This window comes from Epinephelus lanceolatus, chromosome 3 (assembly GCF_041903045.1).
Source record: "Epinephelus lanceolatus isolate andai-2023 chromosome 3, ASM4190304v1, whole genome shotgun sequence".
Taxonomy (NCBI): domain Eukaryota; kingdom Metazoa; phylum Chordata; class Actinopteri; order Perciformes; family Serranidae; genus Epinephelus; species Epinephelus lanceolatus.
In genome coordinates, this window is record NC_135736.1 from 29,812,857 (window position 1) to 29,836,623 (window position 23,767).

A 23,767-nucleotide genomic window follows, 5' to 3' on the forward strand; every position below is an offset into this window, starting at 1 on the left:
ATTATTATATATATTTTTTAGGCACTTTCCAGGTAATTTCCTTGTTTTAACTTTTTTTTTTAAACTAATTTCGTGGTAATTTGTTGGGTCATTTCTTTTTGTTGCTCATTGTCTTCTTCACAAGTTTTTAAAAGAAATCAAGCCAATGTGCTCAGGTTTCAAAGGGTTAATGACAGACACTTTCACTGTGTGTGGAAAGAAAAACACTGAAATCTTTCCAAAACTTGGAAATTTTATTTACAGTTCAAGTCAGTCACATGCAACATTTTTTTCTTTAAATGAATAAACATGAAATTAGCAAAAACAAAAAAAGAAAAAAAAAATGCATATTATTTTCTCCAAAATAGCAATATACAAAAATAGAGCTTACAAATACTGTACAGCAATTGTCTCCAAAAATATTCTGCTGCAGAATTCTTAGTTTTACAAACAATGTCTGTGAGAGTCCACAAACATAATCAGTGTTAACAAAAAGGGGGAGTAGGGGGAGGGGGGACGCTGGTAAAGGTGGGAGGGTTTGTTTGGACAAAGAGGAGGGAAGTCATTTGTGAGCTGGAGGGGCACTACGAGGGCTACAGAGGAATAAATAACACACCATAAAAACAAGAGGAAAGTTCACTTTCGGGAGGCAGTGATAGAGATTAAAAATCCTTAAATGGTGTGGTCGCTAAAACCAACCATGGAAATATAAGGAGACCCTTCATCTACAGAGAATGTGGGGACCACATGTATCTATTTTCTTTTTTAAATAAAACAGTATTGTTTTGTCATTTTCTCCCAAAACACATCTACCATCAAACATCGTGCCCTGAAGGGACAATCACATTAAAGGCTTTCTGATGCCATCAGTCAGACGCTTCCTACTCTGAGTATCAGTACATTTTGTGATGCAAAGCGGTGTTCCTGCCTGTCGTATTTCATCTGATTGTGTCTTGCCTATTTATGATGGAGTTAACTCGGAAGCAGCTCTGACGTCAAAGGTAATTTCAGTCGCTGGAAGCCATTTATTACTATATTCATGGCTGGCTCAGTTTCCATTGTGTCCTGGCCTGACTGAATGAGACTCTCGCCTGTCTCCTCTCTCCATCTCATTGGCTGGGACTTTGATCCATAACAGCTCATTCTGGGTTGGCACTTTGTTTTCGGCGGGATTAGGACGGCACACAGGAAGGAAACGGGGGAAGTTCAGGTGAAAGGCTAAAAGTGTTTACAATCAACCACAACACTTACGATGGCCAAATGGCAGACGTATTCAGCTGCCATTCAGTTTATATGAAGGAGCATTCTTTGTGCACCTCATGTATAAATACACTACTACTGATATTACTCTCTACACACATTTAACAATGGTGATATCAGTGGCAACTTGACTATGCAAAATAGCATGCTTTCACATTAAATCTCCTCCTGTCCTCGTCTCTCTCTCGTGATCCTTTACATTCCAAGACATAACTGTTAGCAGGGACAAAGCTTTAAGACTTGTGTTATTCGCGCTGCGTCTTTCAGGGGGCAGAACTACTCAGTGATGTTTAGTTGTGGGGGTCATGGCATGAAGGAAAATGTTGGCTCTCATATTGGAAAATTTTGCAGTGAGATACAAGTTCAATGAAACAGCCTTCACAACCAAGGAGCAAAAAAGGTACCACATACTGTACATCACACACTGAACATACTGAAGCTCATGTTGCTTATTTCTTCAACATAAAGCCACAACCTCTTCACTAACAGGAAATGTAAATGATTCACTGATCACAAAAGGTAAAGAGGTTGTGATATCAACAAAATAAACAGCCCTGGTCTTTTATTGTTTTTGTAAATGTGGCAGTTTTTGTTCAGGTAAGGCTAATGTGGACAACATGTTTCTTTGAATTTGAGTTGTATCTCGATACGGGCATGGAACAACTGACTAATATGCTTCATACAGGAAGGAGAAATCCTGTTTTTGCTCTCATCTGACAGTTGACATTTTCACCTTACTGCCTGCTCTGACCCGACCACAAAGGTCGTCACTGCGGGGTGTGAGCAGAGATGAAAGGGGCAGAGTAACTATGGTTTCCTGCCACAGAAGGTGAACCGCTGTCACTTTTTAAAGCCATCTAGGTGTTGGGAACCTGTGCCGCTCTGTCCGTGACAGTGTCTGATGTCAGAGAATAATGTCTGATTGGGAATTTTGAGTTGTTAAAGGCACAATCAATATCAATATATTTTTTGTTATATTTTTAGCATATTCACAAAATTATTTTGAGTTGGATGGAATTGGATTTCATCAGGATTGTTAATTTTCCATCAGTAATGTCTGTAAACATTAAACAACATGTACACAAATCTTTTATAGCACCAGGACACATTGTAATATTTGATCTAAATGTTGTCTAATGTGTTTTATTTTTTATAGTGGGACTTCTCTTTTGTTGACATTTGGATCAGCGATTGTGCCTTTAACGAGGATGTATGATTGTCATTTGACAATACATATCACAGATAACGAGACAATCTCCGACCTATTTTATGCCCATCGCTGTGACACACAGCCGCTCTTTTAGATCAGCACATTTACCCCACAACCCTTTTACCAAATGCAGCTCACAAGGGATGAGGACAAAAAAAAACATAACCACAAAAGCTGGCAGGGCTTAGAGTTACTCTGTGTGTGGCACAAAACAAAAAGCACTCTGTACCGTACAGAAAGAGGAAGAGAGGCGAAAGCACCAGAATACTGCAGCCAAAAAGCAGAACTACCCTTTATGCATGTGTGTGTGTGTGTGTGTGTGTGTGCATGAATGAAAATGCTGCTTCATTACAACCTGCTGACCACTGACTCTCTGGCAGCCCAGGCGGTGTGTGTGTGTGTGTGTGTTGGGGGGCAGCTCGAGCCCTGTGTGTTTAACAAAATAGTGTGTAATTTGACCAAAGGATATGCTGATGATCTGCTGAGGGCAGTACTTCTGATACAGGTGTCAGTCAACTTATTCACTCTATGTAACTGTACCAAGAAATTATAATAAATAAAAAAATAAATAATCTATTGGGATAGAAGCAAAAACAACTGCAACTGTGTATGTGGCACATTTTGAGTTGGAGCTGAACAGCAAAGGCAGCAAAAGCCTTTGTAATCCTGGTCTCTTTCAAAATTTAAAGGAACAGTGTGTAAGAGTTAGCGGGATTTAGCGGCATCTAGTGGTGAGGGTGGCTGACTGCAACCAGCTGAAACTTCTCCCGGTTAGAACTCCTTCAGTATTCATTGTTCAGGAGAGGTCCGTAGAGGTCTCTCCCTCTCCGAAACAATCCGACCAGGCGTTAAAAACCAGTAAAAACACTGAATAAAGCAGTTTCACATTACGAATCAGTGTTTCTCTGACGCTGTTCAGCTAGTCACAGACAGGCCGCTAGCCCAGCACCAACTAGGAGGTTGTTATCATGAGCCAAATTGTTTGCAGAGGTCTCTTCCTCTCAAAAAAAAAAAAAAAAAAAAACAGAACCGGTTTAAACCGATAAAAATACTTAATAAAGCAATTTCATGTAAAAATATATATATATATATATATATATATATATATATGTTTTTCTGACGCTCTTGTCACAGAGAAGCTGCGAACGACAGTGGCCGATGCAGAAACGTAAAAACATGAACGGCATTATGTAGAGCCAGTGTTTCGTTTGTCTACTGTAGAAACATGGCAGTGCAACATGGCGATCTCGCTGTAGATATTAAACGGCTCCTTCTAAGTAAACAAAAGCATGACAATTCTTATTTTCAGGCGATTACACACTAAAGGAAACATACTTATCATATTATATTCCATTTTTGCCATTACATCCCCCTTGATCCTACACACTGGACCTTTAAGTGTTGATTGCTTTCTAACAGGATATGTCATTCTAGTTTAAGATAACATGGCTGTTTGACATTTGTTGCTTTGTGAAGTGTCACAGCCTTCATCTGAAGCAAGCCACGTTTACATTCACACAGCTCAGCTTCAACAACAACAAAAAAAAAAGATGCAGCAGCAGAGCAAATATTAAAAAAAAAACTGGAACATTTATGTTACATGTTATAGATCTTTGTTTAATATTGCTTCTTACTTACGTGTTTGTTCTGTAAAACGGTTTCATAGATAAAGCGCCATGTTTTAAACACTAATACTGGTTCAGATAATCACAGTAGTTACTTTATAACTCTGATTTTCAGTTGGAGAAGTCCTGAATTGTTTTTCTGAGTAATGCCTGGGGTGACAGCATATAGCCTGGCAGCACTCCTATATGGAGGGTGTTTCCCAGTAAATTCCTGTAAGAAGAATTTATGTTTTTTTTTTTGTTCACTGTATCACCTTCCTGTTTTGACAGAGTAAAAAGGATAATAACAACAGTCACACTGTAATGAATGACAAACAGGCGATGAGGGAACAAATTCTGTCGGCTTAGTGTGAAATATTCAGGGTTTCAACACATTCAAACCTTTCACATTTAGTCAGACATTAAGTCTCAATGTTGCTTTGAGCTTCATTTCTTGTGTGTGTGTGTGTGTGTGTGTGTGTGTGTGTGTGTGTGTGTGTGCAATTACCTGACATCTATCAACCGACAGGTATTGTTGTCCCTTTAAGATATTTTTTTTGTTTGTTTGTTTAAAAATCAAAGTTTACTAATTAAAAATGAAAGCCCATGTGGCTTTGTACTGTACACAGAAATAATAGTTAATGATAAAATATAAAACATAACCTTGCTACTAGCATCACAAGCAATTAAGGTTTGCCTTCTCGTAAAGTGCTTGTTAAGTTTTTTTTTTGTTTTTTGTTTTCAAACAATTGATATTTTAGTGTATTGTAGTTCTTGGCTTTTGTGTTGTTTCTTCCTCCTGGTCTTTAGCTGGTGTCCCCAGAAAAGTGCTTTGGTTGAGAAAAAGTCATCGTCCGACCACGTCTTGGCCAAGAAGCAAACTTCTAGATCAACTCTTCTCCATAGTCCGTGAAAAGAAAAACATGAAAGCAGTTGATTTTCAGTCAGAACTGATATCAGGAGATCCTTTTGTGAACCGATGCAAGGATACAAGAGGTGACAATGGCCTCAGAGTCACGCTTTTTGTGAGTATCTGCGCATGAACTCCAGTTTCTCCGCTGTGTCCACAGACTCATACCGAAGGTGTACCTGTACAGGTGAGAGTATGAGTGATGGGATGCATGTTTGTGTGTGTCTGTAGTGTACTATAGGAGAGGGTCCGAGTCTGCTACACAAGGTTCTCGATGCCGGGTAGAGGCTGCTGTATTGGCATAGGTGGATCCGTGCTGCCGGCCTGCTGAGCGAGCTGCAAGACGGGCATGTTGCACAGCGGACACACCTTCCTCACCTCCAACCACTTAATGAGGCACCTGGAAGACAGGAAGTAAACTTGGGTTAACTTGAGTCACAAAGGTTATTCAAAGTCACTGCTTTGGCCTTAAAATTAGGACACAAACTACACCTGTTAATGGGTCAGCACTAGGCTTAGCAGGCTAATGGATTGAGAGAGAAGCATCATATTTTGCAATAATATAATATATGATGGGTAAAGTCACACTTGAGGTAGTGCAGGCAGGTGACCATTGTCTGCTTGGGTAACATTTGTGCTGAATGTGGTCAGTGTCGAGGGTGACGCACACGTAAAGCTACCTTGCCAGTTAGTGTTAGCTAGTTTGCTAATGCATACCATATATATGATGTTCTTGGTGCATTTTTCATTTTCTTAGCTGCAAAACTGTCTCCCTACACTGTGCCAGCCAGGCAGCATCTCTCATGTCGCAAGAGTAAGTAACCAGAAAAAAAAAAACGGCATGTATATGTTTGCAATGATTAAGAAACGGTGCAGCTGTTACATAGTTTGTCCACATGGGGGCACTGATAACTATCTTAAATGTAAAACGTCCCACATACGGTGCATTTCTATGAGACACAAGTTTTTTAAAAACGGTATTGAAGAGAACCTTTCATAAGTGGCTGTTTTATGTTTAAAAACTGACATATCAATGTGTATCAGATTTAAACTCTCCAATATTGATGCTGGTGTTTACTATGGCTGCCCACTGAAAGTCAAAGATTCAAATCATCTCCTCAGTCGACTGACATTCTTCATGTCAAGCTGTCGTCCTTTTTTTCCCCAGAAATGTATTTTGGCTTATTATTTACCTGTAAATCAAGATCGTTACCGCGGGTCATGTGGAATAAACAACCAAGCTCACATCACATCACCCACCAGCAGGAGCGTTTATTGTTCTGGTGCGGCGCAGTGCATTCTGGTAGTTGAAGGCTCTCTACCTCTTGAGCAAAAGTTGCCACAGCCCCTTTTCTCTATTTTCTCTGGTCATGTAGCACCTATTTCAAAAAGTATTTGTGTCTTTCTACTGAACAGACAACCCAGTTTGGGGAAAAGACCATCTTTCCAGCAGTGACATACTTCCTTAATCACTGAGACAGAGGCAAGCACAGCGCATTTATATTAAATTATCTAGTGTGGTACTCCATATTGCAGTTGCACCTAACAGTTCTTTGATCTAGAAGTGACTTTGATGTGGAGCTGAAACAAGCTGTCTGTATCCAGCCAAAATGCAAAACATTAATTTGCTGCTGTATTCTGTTTTACGTAATTATTAACTTTGTGGTTTTGAACTGTTGACCACAAAAAAAAGCTATCTGAAGATCACTGTGGCCTCTGGGAGATTTTAATGGGTGTTTTTCCACCATTTTCTGACATCTGTAGAGTAAATGATTGATCCAATAATTAAAAAAAAATAACAGGGAGATTAATCAATAATGAGAAGATAGTATGCTCTTCACCACTGAATGTTTTTTTAATGGTCAGCTTGGAATGTGTTTTGTCTGTGAAACAGCATGGAATTAGTCGCACACACACTAAAAGGGGTGTTTATACAGTGGATTCAGTGAGTGGTGACCACTCTTGCTGCAACTGGGGGAAAAAACTAGGCCAAGGGAGGTGTCGTGCTGATATAAACAACTCAGTTGAAATGGTCAGGGCATGGGGGGGGGGGGGGGGGGGTAAAGTTGGCTCAAGCAATCCATCATGTCCTGTGTAGTTCTGAACTTATACAACACACACTCGGCTTTAGTTTCATGTACAAAAACATATATTTATTAACTCGTTTCTGTCGTCACCAACATGCACTCAATCCATACAGTGACTTAACAATAACTTCACTCTGATGTCTAAAAATTCTGGGGTTTTGTTATGGGTTTTTTTTTTACGTATGCTCACTGTGTCACGGTTAATGTGCCTAAGAGCAGGTAAAGATGCATGAAAATGCACTATTTTGTTAAGGAAATCTGTGCTGATCCACTTGTCCTTGACTCTGTGTGTGCATGTGTCCGTGAATGTCAACAAAAGCTTGTACTTACTTTCTATGAAAGGCATGTTTGCACGGACAAATCCCCAGCTCGTCTTTCTGTTTGAACTCCTCCAAGCACACTGCACAAATCTGAAAGGGAGAGGGAGAGTTTAGAGATATTCTCTGAGCGGGGGCGATACAACAATTTTGACTTTGTTGGTTGTTCTCTGGTGTTTGGTTCTTTCACTCTTGATCTGAACTCTGTGTTGGTGGATTGAAAACAGTCTATCCAAACAACCAAGGTCAAGCACTCATGGAAAAAGACAACTGTGGCCAACATCTGCAAAAAATTGACGCAAACAACATAGCAGTAACTGACCAACTGTGTTCTGTTACATAACTCTGACTAAACTCACACTGGGGACTTGTTTGGTTAAAAAGACTAAAAGATTTGAAAGACAGCCAGAGGCATAAAAGTGGAGCCACGCCACAGCGGACAGGACAATTGGTGCATATTAAAACCTTATATCTGAGCGAAAATCGTGCACATTTTTGATGGCTATCGAGCTCATGGCATTCTACCTGATGCTATGAGTGTATAATCTCAGTGCTGTCAGCTTCTGTCATCACAGATAAAGCAGGTTAATAGCAGTGATAGCAGTTGTCCTTTAGCTGGTGCCCTTTAAAGGGTGACTGGGGCAATCCTGATGGACAGGTTGGGGCTCTTTGTCTTTTCCTGTGTTTCACACACACACACACACACACACACACAAATGCACGCGCCCATTCAACAGGCATGGCACCAACAGGTCATGATCTCACAGCAAGCATTACCTAGTATTTCAGTTATGTGTGACATTGTTATTTGCAGTAAATCTAGAGTAAAATATGTAAGGTAGATTTTTTTGAAGTTGCCTAGTTGTCAAATTCTGGAAATTCTGTTTTTAGTAGCAGTAGCAGAATATTTGTGAGTCTTATTTATTAATCAACTACCTCCTGGTTTATCATTGTCTTGCTGCATTGACGTGTTACAAGTGTTACAACTTTTTCAGTGCATCCTGAGTATGATCCAGAGTGAACACATTCAATTTCCAGATACATTTGTGAGAATCTCCTTGAACAGTATGAAGCATATGATCACAGAACATGAATCGCACTTGCTCATCCATCCATTTCCCCCCTGTGTTTCATAAGTTCAGTGGCAGCCAGCTAAGAAGAAGTTCTTGTTATTCACACCTTCCTTCCTGGAGGATCCCAAGATGTGCCCAGGCCAGAAGGAATATATAATCCCTCTGACGTGCTCTGAGCCTGCCTGGTGTCTCCTCCGCTATTAACACCAGCGCCACACCACCGGCTTGAGCAATGCCTGTGTGTCTTTCTTTTTATTCTGGCGCCCTAGTTACGGGGTCAGAGCAGCCATAAATCCAGGTGCGGCTCAGCTGCAACTAACAGCGATTCGGATTCTCACCTATTTTTTCCACATGACGTGTGCAGTTCTTAGCACATAGACAGTGAAAATGATATGTTGATGGCCATGCTGACGTCATACCAGCAACATTGCATCTTTCACTACAGTTTTAATGTCTATATCAGTGGAATATGTCACAGACATGAAAAAACTCCACACTTCCTCTTTCCATTTCACATTAAAAGCCCTGTAGATTCCTTTTGCTTGTTAACATATGCTTTTATCATGGCTTTTAAATGAGGCAAACTCAATGCAGAAAGACACTGCTGGCAGTAGCAATGTTAGAATTTGTCACCCTGTCCTTCCAGGTAAGCCCAGACACCCTGCAAAGGAGACTCATTTGGGCAACTTGTACAATCTCAGCTGCTGACCCAAGGCCAGGGCTGGTATAAATTGAACAAACTGAGGCAACTACACATAGTGACGGCAGCATATGGCTGACTACACCATCCCTAGACCAACATTAGAGTTGCAGTGACAAGGACCACAGTGCGTAGAGAACTGGGCATTTTTAAAGTGTGAGAAAACGGGCAAAAATCTGCATAAATAATATAAGTCCAGACAAAATTCCCATCACACCACTCGGTCCAACAACTGGGTAACATTTCCATAAAAGAGGGTTCTAATTTGGCACACTATTTTATGGTCGTCTAACCCTGCAACTATTACTCCTTTAGCCACACAGATTCTCTTTCTCTTAGCTCTGCTTTATGGGGGTGGATGGACAAGGAAGGATGAAAAGAACAGCATGGGGGCTCTTAGCTTTCTCTCCCGATGATTTTTGGACACAGAACAATCCTCTGTTAAGATGTCTGCTTTGCTCTCTTTATTCGTGAATAGATCAATGTTTTTGTTCCTTTCACTGCCTTGTCTATGGTGTCACACTCACAGTCGGGATCTGGCACCCTTCACCAACTTTTGACAGAATCCCTTTCTCCCCATTAACTGAATAAACCCAGTAAGCTTTGGTTACAAATCCCATGCAAAACACACGGACTTAATTTTGTGGAAAAACATCAGAGGATCATGGGTTTGATCAGAGGAAAAATATGTGCTACAAAGGATTTAATTAAGAAATGCTGAGCAGAAATAAGTTGCAAAATAATGTACAATTTTAAAAAAGCTAGGTCCAAGAGAGCCAAGCAACACACGTTTGTGAAAAGAGGAGAATAACCGAGGTTCAGAATAATCCTCAAAAGATATTTGTGGCCAGAATAGGCACTAGTTAACCTCAGTGGGTATTCTGACCAACAGGCCATCTTGTTCTGGATCTCCTGTGACGAGGACATGTTGCCCTTGTTTTTCTGTTGTTGTTGTTGTTTTTTTTATCTTTGGCAACACGTCCGCAGATCTGCATCTACTTTCTTCCATTATTATTCTTCCACACACACTGCAGGTCAGGTAAAGCTAATTGAAATCTGTAACGGCATAAATCTGAGTCTACAATGAGTTTACATAATGGTCACTAATGTGCAATCGCCACAAGAACATTCAAATCCCTGTGGCAACACACACAATGCTCTACACATTAACACATATTTGTTATGTGATGTTGACACATGGACAAACTATCAAGTGAGAAAAGAAACTGGGAGGGTGTACTGGACATCTAACACACAATAAAAACCTTGCAATAAACTCTTCACAAGGCTTTAATCGGAAAATAAATATCTAAAGTTGGCACTAACGTAATTATACAACAGAGATATGGGTGACAGTTGTTTCCTAACTATATCACGGAACAAATATGAACCCGGCCGTCAATCTAATCTAATACCTGAAGCAATGTAAACATGGAAACAGCTACGTAATCAAAATGAAAACAGTAACAATGGTTACGCTGAACTTTAGAAAGCCAAATATGATTATTTTAAGATAAATATAAAATAATCACCTCTAGATGGACAGAAAGAAACAGCAGAATATAATGCTAATGCAAAGAAAATATGAGGCTAATCAGAGAATAACATGCCAAGGCCGCTGCAGGAGATTACACTCCTTGATACCATCATCTTTTCACAGTATGTACTGGATAGGCAAGGCCAAAGTAAATAGTGTTTTGCATTTGTCTGGAAAGTGAAAAACACTCTGCACCATCTTAAGCCTTGGTGTGTACCTTGAAAAGTGCTCTGCAAATAAAATCTATTATAATTTACAACTTATGTCCAACCAGGTAAATGCAAGTCTGTGCTTAGTGAATGTGCATTAAAATGATGACTGCACTAATAGGAGAATATATAATAAGTGTGGTTAATTACAGACTCTTGGGTTTTCTAACCACATATACACTGTGGTGTATTATGTCAGCCTAGTCTCAGAAATACCTGAAATGGACATGAACTGTTAACAAGGTATTACATGGTGGTGGGCATGATATGTGTTAAAATTATGTGCTGGTGACATGAAAACAATGCGGAACCAAAGTCAACAAGGATGTTTTGTCACGGTGGACACACAAATTAGCCCCTTTTACAATGCCTGTTCAAGGTGGGAATACTATTCCAATGCGCCACCTCGCCGTGCTTTATATAAGGTACGATCACCAAATGGTCTCGCCTTTAATCTACCACTTGAGGTAGTAGCAGTGTTGAAACTGTGCCTGTACAAACAGGAAAGTATGTGGGAAAGGATATAGGGGGCATGGGTGTGACATTTTGATGCGTTATACGTGCAACCCACTGCAAGAGATTTGAAAAGTAGCTGTTAGCATTTAGCAGCTAACTCAAAGAAGAACAGTGGCCGTAAATGTCTGCAAATTAGGAAAACAATGAGATTGGGGAGCTCTTTACCACACAACAGGGGTGGTAAATGATTGTTTCAATGCCATTGTTGTTTAGAAAAGTGCTATGTAATATGTCACACTAAAGGCTGAAACTGTTATGTTACATGTCACGCCTGTCACGCCTCCTTGATTCCGCAAAGCTGCGATGCAGTGTTTAATCACACACTGGAGCGCAAAGATGCTGTGGTCATTTGATTCTGTGTAAAAATACAAAGGAGGCATAAAGAAGGAACTTCGTAGCGGCCCTATAGCGAGATCTCTGTGTAAAGAGGGCTATTATATATAAATAGTAAGAAAGTCCACACAGAGCAGGTAGGACGGGTGGTGAATGGGTCAAACACGCATGGACTTTCAACCAGGAGACTACCATTAGTGTCCTGTTTAAAACCAAAAGTCAACATAGTTGTGATTTTATGGACTGAATGCAACAATGCAAAATACTTCACACAGATACTTGACATACTAAACAAAAAGTACGTTATGTAACTATGCAGGGTACCTAAGTTTACTTCACTTACGCCCCATACATAGTTATTTTAACTGAAACCAAAATCTTTTCCTAAACTAATCCAAGTATTTTTTTGGTCTCCAAACTTAATTAAGTGTTTTTCTTTTCCTAAACCAAACTGTGACTGTTTATAATAGACTTTGCATTAGCATTTTTTCAGATTTCCAGTAATTTCAACACACTTTGTGTCCACCACCATGTGATGCAAAGTTAAGAGGGCGTGTCTACTTTCCATATTCCTGTGAGACTGTGTTGATTGTATCATCATGACCAATGTTTTAGGTGTCATTTTTTATCACTCCATCTCATTTGATTTTTCTTTAGAACTGTGTTAAAATATTTCTGCTGCAAGAGCTTCACAAACCTTTCCACAAAAAGATATTCAAACAAAACCATAACAGATACTGACATTTTTACATGTAATTGATTAACGTCAAGTGTAATAGCAGGCTTACACCCATTCCTAACAGGCCGCAATGCGAGTGAGCGAACATCAGATTGTTTAAGTTTCCCAAAGACTTTCTAACCTGCTCCGTGCATCAGCAAACAAGCTAGCAATGTGTTGCTTATTCCATTCTCTCTCTACTACAGAAGTCCCAGCAGTCAATTACAAAATGATTTGCTGCCTTAGTAAAACAGGCACTAATGACACACAGATAGTGGGTGTATGTACATCTGTGTGTGTGACTGCAAATGAAGTAAAAGGCTGAAAAGGCTTTAGCTGGTGTTGTATTATGATTTTCTTCACAAGATCAGTGGCATATAGCAGTATAACTTAATACCATACTGAAAGATGTGGGTCCTTTACATTACAGTATTCATAACACACAACAAATGGAAAGAGGGGTCATTGTCATACTACAAAAAGGAAAACTGATCAGGTTACACATCAGACAAACTTGAACATGACTTGACCAGTAAATGGATCCCATATCAACACCCATATTCTAGATATTCCATCAAAAAGCTGAGATTGAATCTGTGCAGCTCAGTCTATATCCGTGTCTCCAGGGTGATCCTTTGGCGTGGGAGCCTTTAAAACTAGGTCATCCACACTGCCTAGTGTCTGTGTGTGTATGTATTATTGTCCTTAAACAAATACAGCTTGACTATTCTGTCACAGTCTTCACTCACATGACACCGTCCGATGCTTCCCCTCAGTTTCTAACAACATAAACAACACAACCCGGAGGCCTGATGGAATGGTGGGAAATTCCAACACTGCTGACAAGAAACTGTGTTTAGCCACGTGTCAAAGCGCACATGAAGATGCTGTTGTTAACGTTTCATTTGCACTCTAGTGTTAAAGGGATAGTGTTCCTGGCTGGGGACCACCATTTTTTCCACAGCAAAGCCAGTGCTGCTGCTTGTAATTTTCCAACCAAGCAGAGCTGACACACAGCATTATGTAATAACAGTAGAAGAAACATTCATGACTTAAACATAAGATGCTAGTTTTCACATGACAGTGTGTCAAGACAGATGCAATGATATAAATAAAATGTGTGACATCACTGTTGCCAAACTAGACAAAAATCCACAACACATATAAACCCAGGAGGTGTACAGTACAGCTGTGCAGAGAGCCCAAACATTACAGTGTGTCCTGAAATGTTCAGACAATGGCATATGTCTGCTACTGATGCACATTACATAACAGGAGTTTGCACCATTTGGAACCTTTTATCATCCATCTCGAAGCTGAGGATGTTTACGTGCATAATGATAGCATGAACTGCACCTTCAGAGTCCCGGGCCTTAGCCCTTTATTTTAAATCAGTGACGAGCACAGTGCATCGTGGCACAACCATCATTACTGCACGACAAAGAGGAAGTACAGAAAAGATGACCTGAGTACATGAACGACATTGTGTCTGAGGCGTTTTTTCAAAATAAGTAGCATGATTAGTGCGAATTAAGTGATACAGCAGTACAGCGTGTGCTCGTCATGTTTGATTACAGAATGTTCCATGCACAAGATAGGCTGAGTTGGTGAAGAGGATAATAAATACGATGGGAAACCGCAAATAAATGAACAAAGATGATGGGTGCTTACCTCATGCAAATTTAGCTCTTTGACTTTTTCCTTCTGAATGACCTGAGAGGTGTAATAAGAGACAAGGAAAGATTAGTCACTGGTCGAGACTAACACAGTCACAGAAACCAGTTCTTCTGAAAACACAATAACAGACTTAACATTTAATAATGACTGTGTGATGAACAAACAGAGGGGCACAGAGATAAGATGTACTATAATACAGTTGCTGTTTTACAGTAAAAGCATGTGCACAAATGTGTGTGAGCGTCTGTGTGGGTGTCTGTTGTGTGTGTACTATATGAGCTTGGTAGACTTATATAGCCCACAGGGAATCTGACACATTTATGTTTTAAGCTGGCAGGTACCGAAGGGACAAATTACATTTACAGTTAATGGTCACTGTGCTTGTGTGTGCGCATGTTTAACTCTGACATGTTGGGTGTTGTTTCATGCTTGTATTACATAATTGAAGGACATGAGTCATGTTAATGCCCTCCATCACTCCTTACTGGCTTTGCAGGCTATACTTTGCTGGCATGCTCTGCCCCTGCTAACTGTGAACCTGATTTTTCCGGCTGAGCCACTTGCTTCCCTCCAGCTTACGTGCAATTCGGGATTTTGGGAGTACACTTGTGCTTGCCTAAAACTGGTAAATATTTTTGAAATGGGCTAGATCCGTTGAGAGGCATAACCCTCGAAATACCTGCAGCTGCCAAAAGAGTTGGCAAATGAATTTATGCACCAGCTGAACTGACATTTAAGGACTAAAGGGGATCTTCGTGATTTTCTCAGAACAAGTACACATACTCTAACACTTCATTTCTGCTTGGCACTGGGTCGTGTGTGATTTAAAATTTCTGTTTGTGACACTGGAGTACTTACTTGTTTGTATGCATATAGCTCTTTGTGCGCCTGGTGCCGTAACCTGGGGAGACGAAAAAACAAAACGTCTTTTTGATTAGTATGTGACCTTCAACTGACTATGTTAAATAGAGACAAAGCATTCATACATCCTGGAAAAAGCAAGAAAAAGACAAAGTTGGATGTGATTTCCTTATAAATACTTGCCTTCTGACACCAGTCTGTTCTAGTATATCAATGTGGTACCAACTGAGCTTAAAAGGCAAGTCTCAGTCCCTACAGAATATAATAATAATCTGGCATACATACCATGTTACCATAGTTTTCAGCACAGATTTCTATCTCGAGATAAAAATACTTGGGCTGTGCATGTTCTCCATGAGTGTTACAGAGGAGATGACTCTGCCTCAGGGGTATGTCAGGTGAAACACATGACACTTCTGACTGAATAAATATTAATTAGATTAACCAATTACATGCGGAGCAAAAACAGAGCAATAAAACGGCACCTTACTGAACTCTGTTAAATATTTGTTTTGCTTAGTAATGCAATAGTAGGCCAGGTTACATATTAGCAGATACCTTAGGCTTAGTTCTGTGTCAAAACAAGTACCGGACATCAAGTAAAATATCAACTCACAGTATCATCCAAAATACAGAAGATCAGGCATTAAAAACATACTGCAGGTTGTCAGGACACTCTTGCAAAACTCCAGGTTAGAAGGCGAGTACCCACAGACACAACCAGTGTTTAAAGTTTTATCAAACTCTTGGTGTAGCTCTTAATAAACAGTGCTCTTTTAAATGAGCAAAAACAAAACAGAAGGAGAGAACATAAAGAGCACTGGATAACAAGAGGATCTAGGTACCAAGAATGAAAATCAAATATGTAGAAAAAAGGGGAAGAAAACAAGAACAAGAGAGATAGGAGAAATTCATAGGTTTGTAAGATTTACCTCCATTACAAGTAACCTTAACCTCTCGCAGCAGAGTGAGAGGGATCTGTAAAACAAGCAGCACAGTCTAGGAGAGAAACTGACATTTGGAAAGAGGTCAGCAGGAAAAGGTGCAGAGACTCCCAAGGGTAGGGGACAACTGGTCATTGGGTGACGAGGTTGTGCATGAATGATGGGTGTTGCTCAATGACCCTTAAGTGGAGTGTCAAAGTGGGCTAGGAAAATAACCAGCTGAAAAATGGAAAACAGGTGTCCAAATTGACCTTCTTCTAGCCAATAATTTGCCTGTGGTCGATGTAAAATATGTGCGACAGCCTAATGTAAAATGGTTTGGTCTACTTTGTGGTGTGTCACCTCACTGAACATTCATGAGCACGTAAATGTTGCTAACTTACTGTTGCAAAGATCTACATTTATCAGGGCTTGAAATACCATGAGCATATGCATGGTAGTGCACGTAAAGTTTGAGTAATGCATGTGATTTTCAGCTCTACATGCACCAGTGCACCTAACATGGTACAGCTGCCGACTCACACATTGAATCAAGCAATTGACTCTTTTCACAGGCTCTCACGCCACAGTCTACGCACAACGCACGTCAATTTTCTTACACAGTGAAAAAAACACGACAGATAACGCTGCGGATTGAAAAGAGAGCACTGGAAGCGAAAATGAGACAGAGCAGCACAAAACCACAGCAGCACTGTGAAACCACTGTGGTCAGGCCAGCCGCAGCTGCCGTGTCGAGGTGAAGTTACTTTTAAGTTAGGTACTCAACAGATATTCACTCCAGAGCCAGCAGCATCTTCTTATTAAGGAGGATGGTTGGCTCAGCTCCCTGCCCTCCACTTAACTGCTGGGGGCTGACTGAGGGATCATTGATGTGTTACTGTTTCTGTAACACAAATATTTTAATAGAAAGTACTGGCAGTTTTTTCAAGTACTTCCATGCACTGAAGAAGTCCTAACATGATTTTAAAAAGAAGTTCCTATACAAGGCGTGCTTAGGAGCTGCTTAAAATGTTCCTATGGCCATAAAGAATTTAGTTTTACTGCACACACTTGCAGCAAGAAGGTTTCCGGTTCGAATCCAGGGTTACATGTTCTCCCTGTGTCAGTGTGGGTTTTCTTCGGGTACTCCGGCTTCCTCCCACAGTCTAAACACATGCATTAATTGGTGACTCTAAGTTGCGCATAGGTGTGAAAATAAGTGTGAATGGCTGTCTGTCTCTACGTGTCAGCCAGGCGATAGTCTGGTGATCTGTCCAGGGTGTACCCTGCCTCTCACCCAATGTCAGCTGGGATAGACTCCAGTTCCCCGCAACCCATAACAGGATAAGCAATTATGGAAAAAAATGAATGAATGAATGTACACTACTGTAATTCTGGTTGAATCCTGTCACGGCTTCGAATTGCAAATAAAGACGAAAAAATTCACAAAATCGTGCAGGGAAAAAATACATGCACCAGGGCATGTATGCAGAAAAAAGTATTTCAAGCCCTGTTGATTTAAATTGCACATTCAGAAACATTAAGGTCATGCTCATGAATTCAAGGTCTCCTGTCTTTTACTTTTAGAAATACCTCACACTCAAGAAGTACTTGTCAGTCCTTGTCATGTAAACTACATTGCATATTTCACATATATGTGTGTGGACTGAAGACTCACTGATAAAGGTGGTTGAGTATTTCTGCGAGAGTCCCCCTAGTGTCAAACTATGCGTGAGTGTTTATCTTTTTTGGACTAATGACCCGTCACACATCAGCTCTAACGTATTTCCCTGATCCCATCGTCTACCTGTCAATGTAAACAAGAACAATGACGCTCAACGCACAGAGTCCATATAGGATTCCCTCTGTATGATGGCCTTAGAGGTTAAACAAAGCTGTGGCCAATTTTTAAAGGACAAATTTGCTTAATATTTAGCCATACGGAGGCTTTGAAGTGTGAATTCATCTTGCGCAATGGTGCATATGGTTTTGGGCCAGTCCTTTGGGAGACTGCATCTTTAGACGCCTTTTATGGAGCAAAAATCGCTCTTTTTGCCTTCAGTGACTTAACCTGGCAATCTTGACTTTCGGTATTTAATCATGGTACTGCATCAAAGTCATAACGTGTGTTTTCACAGTTAGATGAGGAATTGGAGGAAAACAGTAGTAGTTAACCTACTTACCATTTGCCCTGCAAGATAGGATATGGCAGGGTGGCGAAGGGTGAATTATGTTGGGAACTGCTGCTTCTCACTGTGTCTTAGATAAAAAATGCTGGACATTATTTCTTTTCAATTTGTTGCTGCAAGGAGAAAAACCCTGCAGCAACAGCAGCAAGGACAATTTGATTAGACCAGCTGGGTTAAAAGAGGGACATGGGAATGACTAGTAACCAACTCTAGACCACTTCTCCTGCAGGGGAAGTAATTAGCGGATTACACTTGAGATCAAATGCTTTAAAAGGGAGCTTTGACAAGATGTTAATGTTACGAACAAGAGATTTAAACATCCAAATGCAAATTTAATGAACACCCAAATGTTTTTTTAATTAGTGTAGGAATATGGTTAGAACATTATGGAGGTTAAGTGGCTCTTTAAAAAAGGGTTATAAATAGTTTCTTTGACGCCAAGTGCCATGATCATAATAATGTAGACAAGCAGTTTATAGTATAAAACTACTGGTTTTCCTATCAATTCAGATTATAAGTCACCAATTGTAGTATCATAGCTACATTCTCCAAACTGTGCTGTTGAGACATTTTGCCCTTTTGTGAAATAACCTTTAGCAAGACTTATAAAAACACACAATTCTACAAAGGAAAAAATATCATTCAACCTCAACCAAAAGTCATAGAGACAAGTGCCATACAGTTTGATGGATAGAAACTACATGATAATTAGAAATTTAATTAAACTGTTTTGAATATATTTCAATAACATATTCAACTCAGGGTGCAGACAGTTTAGCAATGACCTTCATGGCAGTTATTCTATGCCATTAGTATTGAGTCATAAAGAAACATCAGTCCCTGTAATTTATCCTGTTTATGCATAGATATGGATATAGCTACAGTGCAGAGGTACACCTGGGCACTTTTTGACTAATAATTAATGGGCCAAAGTGACCTGAAATGTACAATGTTATGTGTTATGACAACAGTCTGTGAGAGTTAGGGCTGCCCCCTAAAAGTCGACCAAACATTAGTCGACCAGAAAGGTCATCAGTCGGCAAGATTTAATTGGTCGTTTAGTCGCAGAAAAAAAACAAAACTCTATTGGGAGCTGCGCCTTGTCAAAATAAATCAAAACCTTTATGACTTGTAGGTGTGGGCATTTAATTTGAAAGGGCAGACACAGGAAGAGGCCACGCTCAGCAGTCAGACTGGAGTCACGTTACAAACCAATCACAGACGACAGATATCTTTCCCTTCTTCCGTAAATATTCAGTCTGATAAACACGGAAAAGTTGATCATGTTAGTGCAGGGCTACCCAGAGCTTTACATCTGTCCCACGGACGACAGGTCTACACATTTATAAACAGCACCTGGAAGAAGATCAGCTCTGTGAAGGACGAACCCAAGGTGATATGTAAACTCATCGTCACTGGTCGACTACAAACACGACATATCATCTGAAACATGGAAGTAGCTACGTGCCCATTAGCCCACAGAGTCATTACCAGGTGGCTCGCTCAGTGTGTGACGTGCACGTGTAGATAAAATATAGGCCTATATTAATGAAGGTTCATTAGTACGGTTTTGTATTTCTCTGTAATGTAGCACAGTGTTAACAATGTTACTGATACTATTCTTTCTCACACCTTCAACTCAAACCATTGTGTTGCCCCGCCCTAAATACATAATCTAATTTTAACAATAATATCGTAAACATGCTGGTAACTAGTCGACTAATGACTGTAAATAACGACTATTGGTCAACTAGTCGGGGGCAGCCCTTGTGAGTATAACCATTCAGTTATCATTATATATCATTTTCCAAGTCTCACATAAGTAGAGATAGAGAGAGTTTGCTAGTCAAAATAGATATATTATGTTCAAAGTGATCATCTTCAAAGTCAGACTGCGCGAAGGCTTTTCCTGAACAAAGCTATGTGAATTGTAAATTCACATGAAAATTCAAAAGACAAGCAAATATCTAAAAAAAGCCAGTGTTCAATGCAGTTATTTTCGTGGGGTTATCAATGTGTGTGGCTGGCTTTTTACTTCCTCAGGTTGATTGTGCCTAAAAAGCTTTTAAAAAAAAAAGTTTCTTCCAAGAGATAAATACATATTTTAGTTTTCCATCCTGGCTCTTTTGAAAGTGGCAACGTATTAAAATGTTAAGATAACTTGTGCTGCACTGCCACCAGTTAAATAACCAGTAAGTTGCACCCAGTAAACAGACGATGTAGCCTCGCCAAGAGACCCCTGTATGACACTTATCGCCACAAACTCACACAGCAAGGAAACATCAAACACAAAACAAATTCAAAGCAAAGCCAAATCCACGGCTAAAGGGTGCATGGCTCTTACCTTATTAAGTAGCAGCAGAAGAGGAGGCTGAGGATGAAGACAAAGATGGCGGTCCCAAACACCACAATGTAGATATTAAGGGGAAGATTCTGGAACCCTATATTTGGCATCCTGAAACTGTAGTGCGGGAAATCGGAGCTCATGGATAGACTGGATGGAGAGACAAATGACAAACAGTACATGAGTATTTCCTCAAATATCCCCCTAATAAAAACAATATTGACACATCATTACATGACATAAAGTTAAACTGAAACTGTGGGTGATTTAGTTTTACTTTCACACTAGTTTACTTTCAGTATTACGGGGACATATTTCAGTTTGGTTTAACTGTAAATCAGCTTTATCAGTCATACACACGTCTTCAACTGCAGGTGCCAAAAATGTTTTGAAAATGCTCTCTGCTGGCATTATTCCCAAAACACACATTTGCTTTCCTTTGCTTTCTTGAGGCTGACATACTAACCATAACTTTATGGCATTTTTTCACAATTTGGAGGATTTAAAGACTAAAAATTATAAATAGGCATTAGTATATGTAGGCATAGGCAAATAAGTAATAGCCCAGAGCAGCATTTGAAAGAGAACAACAAGCAAAGTGAGTACACTCCGAGTCATGTGTGTGTATGCCCCAATGTATGCAACAGATCTTCTTTAAACGACAGTATAGAGAAGATAAGATAAATGCAAACATATTATTAACATCTGAACACACAATCCTCTCCAAAAAGTGGCGTCCATATTGGAGCATCCTAATATATTATTTAACGTGCAACCTGTCACACAACATGAGGCAAAAGATACCCTTGAGCCACAGTAAAGATGCAAAACAGCTCGGCTTATCCTCTACTAACAGAGCCTCTGAACTCTAAATCAGCTGAATTATTTCATAATGTTCATACACTCTATTGTAATACATTTGAGAGGAGTTCCCTTCAGCCAAGACAGCTGATGCAACTGCTCAACTGGTTCAAGAAAGGTAAAAGAGTGCTTCTTACTGTAAAAATTAAGGTACTCAAATATTGGCAATTGGCAATACGAAAAATAAATAACACAAATGTCAGTTATGCTCCAACATAAGACTGTTAATCCCTGCACAGCAGCTTGCAGTTGCCCTTTATACAGAACAGGCACAAGGGACTGACTCAAATGCACATATGAGGGTACTTTGTAGTGGGGCTGAGTGTGGTCTCATATGCATAGTGATAAACACTCCATGGCATTACTTATTGCTTTGGCATGGTCTGAATCCACAATGGGAGGCTGCCTGAACACTGTGGGGAGAAGGACTCGCCTTCCAATCTGCTAATTGAAATATTTGGGCGATGTCACTGTGAATGAAATGTCTGAAGTCTATCCACAGATATACCTGACTTTAGTTGAACAGTGTCAGTATACAGTTTGACACAGAGCATTGTCCATTGAGCTTGGCTACCCTGGCTAACCGGGCTGAGCCTACTAGTATGCCACAGCTGACAGACAGCAACTAGTGCACTGCCAAAACTTCTGGGTGCAACATGCGCTCCAGAATTGTTCTGCATGTGCAAGTAGTTGTAGACATTAAAAGACTATCCACAGTGTGGATCACACGGCGTACCAACTGAGCATGCTGCGTACTTCACCGAATGTCCTGTTACACATGGCGTGGGACAAACACAAGCAGCGCTGCTTCCCTAAACACATTAGAGTAAGTCAATAAAATCCACAGTAGGTTAGGGATACATATGCACTTTGCCTCTTTATCCTCTCCGTCCCCCAACTAATGAGCCAATGGCCATTCCCGCACAGCTGATTTATGACTCTCATGCTCTTGGGTTTGTTTTAATGGGGCCGATGAACCTCAAAATCTGCAGTGAAAGTCAACAGCAGGACTATGGCAAAATATGTATTAAAAGGCAACTCAGAAACCAATCTGTGACATTAACAGACAGCTAGAACTTTATTCCTACAGTATTTCGTAGCTCTTCGTTTTTCATCGGCTGTCCGTAGAGTAAGGGTTCTTTGTTTTATTTTTATCATTTAACCCTATGGGCCCGAATGACACAAAGTGCATCCAAATTCACACCTGTTCTTCTCTATGGATTTTCTCCGCAACCTTTCGTCACAGCGAGAAGCCACGCATATCACGTGAAACAGCGGAATCGCGGCTTTCCGACAATACCAAGCATTTCTCGATAGTTCAATGTTTTCACAAGAAACAAAATTATAAAGTTACACTAAAATTATGTATAACAAAGCTTTCATACAGCTTTGCACACACATTACTCTTGGATGGATTACTTGCGAATGCAGGGTCACACAGAAACATGAAAGCGCAGGACTGGAGCTTTCCCCTTGACGGCGCCACTGGCCACGCACATTTGAGTTGTTGATGGTGACAACGTGTGTCGGCTTTCATCGAGTGTACCAAGTGCAGCACGATATATGCTGGTATATGACAGCAAAAAGACGGGGACCTCTACACTTAAGAGGCACATGACGAGGCTTGCCATGGAAAGAAAGACGAGAGTCAGCCTTCAATGTCCACGTTCGTATCCTTAAAAAAAAATGTTGGGTTTAAACTGGGCTCGGCCTCATAATTACAGTTAAAGGGATGGGCCGGGCTCGGACAGAACATGCACAGGCTCGGGTGGGGTCAGGCTGGATTTTTTTGGACCCAATCTAAGCTCTATTTTGGACAACTGTGAAGTGACAGAATGTCCCACCATCATGGTTCTCATATTGCCAGATTCCAGAGAGTCTCCCCTCTTCATATATGGTAGAATATGTCTACTTCCAACTTGCTATGGTGAGATACATGTAAAAATGTAAGAATTTAGTAACAGATTTTTTTTCATTGGTATAAAATTTAATATAAAATACAGGCACATAGAAAGACATGTAATGATGGCAAATCTGGACAGTCCAGATTGTTCTGAAAAAAAAAAAAACAATATATAGGCTAGCATGTGTATGTAGCCTTCATATGACTGTGATATGAGCTTAAAAGTAAAGGCAGTAAAAGTACCCCAAAAAAGACCTAGGGCCCAAAGGGTTAAAATACACCCCCTTTTTTGTTACAAAACAAGCAAAATGCAAAGTTTACAAAGGCTTCATTGTTGACATTTATTTGACAGCACTGTATGAGCATACCTACAAGAATTCCTTCTGAAAAACTGATACATAAAAGCCAAGGCACACCGACAAGGACCTATTGGTAAAGCGCTCTTACTCAATACCAAAGGGACAAGACTGGACATGTCTACGCCTACCCAGAGAGGAGGAGGAGGAGAGGACAGGAATAACTTTGTCTCCTTCGGGAACCCCGTCTTGTGCCCCTC

At 40.3% G+C, this 23,767-nt stretch overlaps 1 protein-coding gene across 1 annotated transcript in view; it reads right to left on the bottom strand.

Moving 5' to 3' along the window:
• Window positions 1-4,503: 4,503 nt before the first annotated feature.
• Window positions 4,504-23,767, bottom strand: part of rnf24 (ring finger protein 24) — a 32,357-nt gene continuing 13,093 nt past the window's right edge. The window contains exons 2-6 of the mRNA XM_033623623.2: window positions 20,448-20,597; window positions 14,989-15,031; window positions 14,125-14,166; window positions 7,381-7,460; window positions 4,504-5,363 (exon numbers count right to left, since the gene is read on the bottom strand). Coding sequence (XP_033479514.1) covers window positions 5,222-5,363; window positions 7,381-7,460; window positions 14,125-14,166; window positions 14,989-15,031; window positions 20,448-20,590 — 450 coding nt within the window. The 5' untranslated portion in view covers window positions 20,591-20,597 and the 3' untranslated portion in view covers window positions 4,504-5,221. The remainder of the gene's footprint in view (window positions 5,364-7,380; window positions 7,461-14,124; window positions 14,167-14,988; window positions 15,032-20,447; window positions 20,598-23,767) is intronic.